The 6,576-nt window shown below is 50.9% G+C and overlaps 1 protein-coding gene across 1 annotated transcript in view; it reads right to left on the reverse strand.

The window, feature by feature from the left end:
* ZC3H12D (zinc finger CCCH-type containing 12D) overlaps positions 1 to 6,576 on the reverse strand; it is an 18,814-nt gene that overhangs the window by 5,548 nt on the left and 6,690 nt on the right. The window contains exon 2 of the mRNA XM_004674138.1: positions 980 to 1,119. Coding sequence (XP_004674195.1) covers positions 980 to 1,119 — 140 coding nt within the window. The remainder of the gene's footprint in view (positions 1 to 979; positions 1,120 to 6,576) is intronic.

The following is a 6,576-nucleotide window of genomic DNA, read 5'->3' on the forward strand; positions in this document are numbered from 1 at the left end:
CCGGGGCAGGCGGGAATCGAACTCATGCGGAAGCGGCTTTAGATTCTTAGTGCTGGGCTTTAACCCGCTGCGCCACCAGGGAGGGCCTGATCTGATTTTTAAGAAGGTGAGAGAGAGAACTCAAAGACCCCAGGAGAGGGAGAGAGAGAATCAGAGATAGTGCTTTGAAGGACCCAGAAAAACTAAGTATGATTTGTGGAACTAAGATAATGTTTTCAAAGTCTATATTGATATAAAAATCAGCAAGAAGACAAAGACAGCATTTTATTTTAAAGAGAGAAACAACAAATAAAAATAGAGATAAATTAAAAGAAAAGGCAATAGTAAACACTGATAGATTTAAAAATAAAACCAAAATGGTTTAGTGAAAAAAAAAAAAGTCAAAGACATCTCCCAGGGTCATCAAGAGATCAGCCTGCCATCCCACCCCTGATGCAGCTGGAACAATAACAGCAATGGCTTGGCATCCGACTTCTTGTTATAATAAAAACAAAAAACAACCCAAATCCCATCTATTAAACCACAGTGCTCTGTTGTTTGTAGTTTAAAACATTCTTCGAATTCTCTGGGTCTCCTTTCCTCTTTTAATGAAGAGGTTGGCTGAGGTATTCATAACAAATAAATGTCACTAGTCCAAACGAATGTCTTTTTCAGATTCTAATTCCTATCAGGGGAGCGAGGAGAACCAATCTTTCTGCAGTGCTAAAACTCGTAACATGCAATTATTTTTTGCAGCTACCTCATTCACACTAAAGGATGGAATACTTTTTTCACTTAACAACTGCCTGTTGGTCACTTCGTATGTGCCCAGCGCTGTGTTAGGGGCTAGGGCTATGATGTTCTAGTCAGGACCTTCATGGGGCTTTAGTCTCGTGAGAAAGACAAGTGTCATCAAAGAAATAATTAAATAGGTAAGTGACTGTGGTAGGGCAGAGCAGCACCTCCCCAGTGAGGGGGTGGACATACTGCTCCAACGTACCTCTGATAGGGGTATCAAACCTCGGCGGTTCTTTCCTCCAGGACGGCACAAAAACTTTGATGTGGGTGTGTCCTCTGTCCCTGAACCAGTCCACAGCCAGCTGGATTCCTCGGCAAGAGAAGGCCTCTTTGTTTCCATGGCTACAATGGAAAAACAAAGAAGTCTGTAGAGACCCAGGAAGGCTTCCTAGAGACAATAACCTCTGCCCAGACAATAACCTAAAGCAGACTCAAAATCAAGAGAAAATCAAGCAACGTGGAATTTTAAAAATACCTTCCACAGACCCTCCCTGGTGGCGCAGTGGGTTAAAGTGCAGCACTGCGAAGCTTACCCCCCAGCCACTTCAGCGTGAGCTCAATCCCATGCCAGCGAGTGGCCCACACAGCGCAGCAGACCTCTCCTGTCTCACCTGCTGCTCCCCTCAGCAGTGTATTTCAGTCACTCTGCCTGTTCTGCTCCCCACTCTGTCTCTGGTGAATGCTCACACCGCCCCTTTACCTCTGGCCTGTATCCCAGTTCTGTATGCAAGAATAAATACATCTACAAATAAATAAATAAAAACACTTTGCACAAGTTATGTACCTTAACCAGAACCACAACCTTATGAGAAATAGGGAGAGGCCCGTGGGCTCCGGCAGGTGCCTTCCCAGGACTAACCGAGAACGGTTTTCACGTTAGCTAGCGAGGATCAGCACGACAGGGTGAGACCAGTCATGTGCAGAATACTTTCACCACAGGAAAAGGCTGTAAATAAGCCACTGGACTTCCCAAGTCCACGTTAGGAAACCAATGTGCGCCATGAACACCCACAAAGACATCACAGAGGCAGGAAGGAAGCTCAAGACCAACAAGTGCCTTAGAGCCTAAATGAAGACTATTTTCTTTCTCCTGAGGAATGAGATGCTAATAGAGAGATTTTAAGGTTGGGGGCATATGTGATTTAATGTGACGTGTGACCTGATGTATGTTTCAAAGGGCTCAATCTGTCAGCACAGGGGGTAATAAACAGGAAAGGGAGTGGAGGGGACCAGCTAAGCAGCAGTTGTCATCGAGGTCAAAGTGGACAATGACCGAGACCGGTTATATGGTGTCTAAAGAGCAGACAAGGTGGGCCCTCCCTGGTAGCGCAATGGGTTAAAAAGCACAGCACTGTGAAGCTGGCCATCGCCACTGCGGCACAAGTTCAAGTCCCGACCAGGGAGCTGACTTACCACACAATGCAGCAGACCCCTCCTGACCCTCCTGCTGCTCCCCTCAGCAGCGTGCTTCAGTAGATATACCTGTTCAGGTCCCCACTCTGCTTCTGGTGACGCCTCTCACTCCCCACACCTCTGGCCTGTACCCCAGTTCTTGTGTGCATAAGTAAATAAATCTTTTTAATTTTTTTTTTTAAAAAGGGCAGACAAGGTAAACACAAGAGGTATTTAGAAGATGAAATCTTCATAACATGGAGATTGGTTAGACACAGAGGTCCTTGCAGGCCGACTTCTGGCTGTGTAGCTAGGTGATAAATCCTTCACCGAGGCAGAGAGTGCTAGAGGAGGACGAGATTTAGGAAAAGTCACAAGTTTGTTTGCGGACCTAAACTGCACTGGAAGTGCCTTGGTGACCTCTGAATGGGGATGTTCAGAACAGCCAGTGGTCAGAGCAGACACCCGGGTAATGAAAACACACAGGCCATCCATTTTTAAGCAGTAATTGAAGACACCAGGTGGAGGGAAATGATGGACCTGGAAGAACTCGAGTTCAGTAGCTGGTTAAAGGCAGAGAAAGAGATGGGCACAAAAGACACAACGAGAACTGAACAGAAAAGAAGGGAATAAAAACACGAAAAGGGTAATAACCCATGACCCAGCCACGCCACTCCTAGTTACTTATCCAAAGGACATGAAAACACCAATTCAAAATCCCAGATGCACCTTCTGCTCACAGGAGCACGATCTGCAACAGCCAACTCACCGAACCAACTAAATGCCCGTCAGCAGGTGATTAGATAAAGCAGCTGTGGTGTCGACGCACCACAGGTCTAGCAAAAGATGAATCTGGACTTACAGCATCATGACAGAGCTTAAGGTGATAATGCTAAGTGAAGTAACTCAGAAAGTGAGAGGCATTTACGGGGTGGTTTCACCAGCAAACACGCTGGCCAAACGCAACACGACTTGGTGGTGACCAGAGGGGAGGAGGGGGTGGGCGAGAGTGTGATGCCTGGAACTCGGGTGGTGAGTGAGGTGAAGCTCTCTCTCCGTTTATTAAAAAAAAAAAAAAAAAAAAAAGACAGGTCAACAAAATTTGGTTAAAAAAATATTGAGAGTTGGCATTTGGGCACTTCCATAGCAATTTGACTCCTTCATGATGCTGTAAGCTCAGATTCATCTTTTGGGTTAAGTCTAGTGAAATCAAAATTTTGAAAAAGGGAGTTATAGGGACCTCCCGAGTGGCACAACGGGTTAAAGCTCAGTACCATGAAGCTCTCTGCAGCCACTGCAGCACGAGTTCGATCCCCAGCCAGGGAGCTGACCCACAGGGCGCAGCAGACCTCTCCTGACCCACCGCTGCGCCCCTCAGCAGTGTGCTTCAATTGATCCAACTGTTCTGCTCCCCACTTTGTCTCTAGTGAATCCTCTCATTCCCACACCTCGGGCCTGTACCCCAGTTCTTGTATAAATAAAAAAATCTTTAAAAAAGAAAAAGGGACTTATAAAAAAAAAAAGAGGAAGACAAGACAAAAGAGGCCCACATCAATGAAGCCACACAAGGAGGCAGTCCAAGAAGCCTGAAGACACCCCGTGTACTTCTCAGGGAACATCAGTGGGGCTTTGTGGGTGAGGGAGACAGTGGACAGGTTTCAGGTGTAAAAGGCAAATTCAGTTGGGCTCGGCCGTGGACAGGACACTACCTGGCTGTGAGCCTGAGTCCCTCACCGCCCTGGCTGTGTGCCTGAGTCCCTCACCGCCGACAGTGCCCACCCCGCCATCTGCACGCCCTCAGCCCTTCATCGCGCCTAGCACCTTGCTCAGCTCCCACCACAGGGCCTTTGCACCAGTCCTTCCTCCCCTCTGGGCCCTGTCCACTCCTCCTCGGGGTCAACCTCACCCCACTTCCTTGGGAACATCTCTGGCCTCTAAGCCCATTAGATTGAGTCCTCACAGCTCCATACTTCCTGGCACTTTTCAAAGTGGCCTTTCCTGTTGTTTTCTCAGAGGGGATTGGAAAAGGTCCACGTGTGTAACTAGAAAAAGGATCTTTGGAAATGTTTATTAACAGTATTGGAAGTCAGGCTTTGTGGAAATACAAGAGAACGTCCTATATTCCTTTAGCTCCAGAAATGTTTCGGGGACCGAGTCTTGCCACCTGCATGTGGAGTTCCTTCCAGTTTAGCAAAATCAGCTCAGCTCATTGAGACTGAGTTTGGAGGCCTATGCAAATAGTTAGGGGGGGAAGATCCACGGAGGGGTGCGTGTGGTAAAGGAAGAGGAAGTAGAAAGCTGATCCCCTCAACCCCAGCAGAAGTGGAAAAAGAAAAGGGACGAAGAGGAGGAGGTTGTTCATGGGGTCCTTACCCCTGCCTGCCCCACACTGCTGCGCCCCCTGAGCATGGGAAGCACAGAGGCAGTCGGAGGAGGCTGGCAGCTTTTTTGAACACAGCCCAGGCAGACACCAGAGGGAAAACCTGAGATTTCTGACAATGAGCTTCTTACGGTGCTGTGGACTGCCTTGGAGGAAAGTGCCAGACATGAGTCTGAGGCCACAGCCCCACCCCCAGGCCTGGTAAAATTTCCAAAGCCTGAGGATGGGCAAATAGGCCCTCTGGAGCTGGCCAGTTCTTCAAGCAGCACAGCTGCTCTCTGTTCTCCATTCCAGGAGCCCTGACACCGTCAACAGAGGCCAGAGAGGACCTAGAACCCTCTCCCAGCCAGTCCCTGATCTTAAAGCAAAGCCCCATGATGCAATTTGGGAAGAAGGGGATGGACAAGGTGAGGGGCCAGAACCATGAACCTTGAGTCACCTGACATGAGAGACACTGAGGATGCAAACTGTCAGGCTTCACCCCTCCCCACTGCCAAGGTGGGTGGAGAGGAGAGGGCATCTGTCATGGAAGAAACGTCTATTTCTGTTAACACGGAAGCTGTCGTGGGGACAGCTGGTGACACCCTCACCTGTTGGCTGAAAGACCAAACTGACGCCATGACAGGCTTCAGAGTGCTTCTGAAGCAGCCAGGCCTAAGTTTCGGTTATCAACAAGGCACCAAGGCCAAGTTTAACTGTTAATGTACTAATCTTACTCATCCCATAGCAACAGCCAATTAGCAAGCAACCAGTACATATCACGAGAAAACCAGATGTCCTAAGGTATAGGGCCCAGTAGCAAGTAGCGAAGGTCACATCTTACATGCATAGACCAACCGGGTTAAAACAAGACAACTTTGTTCAATGTCAACCAATCAACGTACTGCTGACCTGAAACTCCCCTCCTCTGTAATAAAAACCCTGCCTTCCCTGAGCTCAGGGCTCTCAACTTCCACCGCGGGGGGGCGGGGGGGGCGGGGGGGGGTGCAGGTTGGGAGCCCAGGCTCGAGCTTGCAATGAGCTTGCAATAAAGACCCTCCTGTGCTTTGCATGGGAATCGGCTCCTTCGTGGTCTTTGGGAAACTCGAAATCTGGGCATAACAGAGGCCACCCCCAAACACACAAGCCCACCCCAGCTGCACCAGAGTCTACTCTCAGTCAAGGAAAAACAGCACGACCACAGTTCTCAAAGTTGTTTCCTGGGCGCTCTTTTCTCTGACAACACTTCTGCTTTAAGTGTACAAAAACCAACTTCCCACCCCCACACCGCTGATGGGTGTGCGGTGGGGGAGGGGACATAAGCCCAGCCCCCAAGGGGGGCCACTAGCAGCAGGGGGCTGCCCCATGCTGGGAGCAAGTTGAGGAGAAGCTGGAGCAGCTCAGGAGCCAGGAGGAGAGCTGAGGGCCGGTGCCACCGCACCGCCGGCTTCCTGCCCCACCACCAGCCCCGGGCCTCTCTGGCATAGACCCAAGATGGCGGACCCTCGGCCCACGGGGGCAGGCAGAAGCGCAGCGCCGGGGAAGATGGCGCGCACACTCTCCAGGGCAGCACCCCGGTGTAGCCGCAGCTGCGTCTGTGCCTGAGAAGGGCCCAGGGAGGTGAGGGCTGGCCCCAGAACCCCCAGCCGGTCTCTGGAATGAGGGTTTTCATGCAGGCCCATTGTTCCCCCCACCCCAATTCCCACATGCCACCCCCACCCCCAGGCCCTCCTCACAGCCTCCTGGGAGACGTGAACATCCCCAAGTTTTAACCCTTGCCCGCTTCTCTAGCCGACTTCAAGGCCCCTTCACGTCTGCGCTATTTCTGGCCACAGAAAGCCCTGGGTGCCACAGCAGTCGGGGTCCCACGTGGGCCACTCCTCCCCACGTGCGACCCCGCTGAGCCCCCAGCCAGGCCTGAAGGCCGGGGCCACTCTGGGGTGATGCAGACGCCCCAGCTGCCTCTGTGTGAGCACCCAGCGGCGGCTCCTCGACGACGCTACCTCAGCTCTGCCCCCCCCAACCCCCCCCCCTGCTCAGGCGGCTTG

This window comes from Condylura cristata, unplaced genomic scaffold (assembly GCF_000260355.1).
Source record: "Condylura cristata isolate star-nosed mole 26May11 unplaced genomic scaffold, ConCri1.0 scaffold00001, whole genome shotgun sequence".
Classification (NCBI taxonomy): Eukaryota; Metazoa; Chordata; class Mammalia; order Eulipotyphla; family Talpidae; genus Condylura; species Condylura cristata.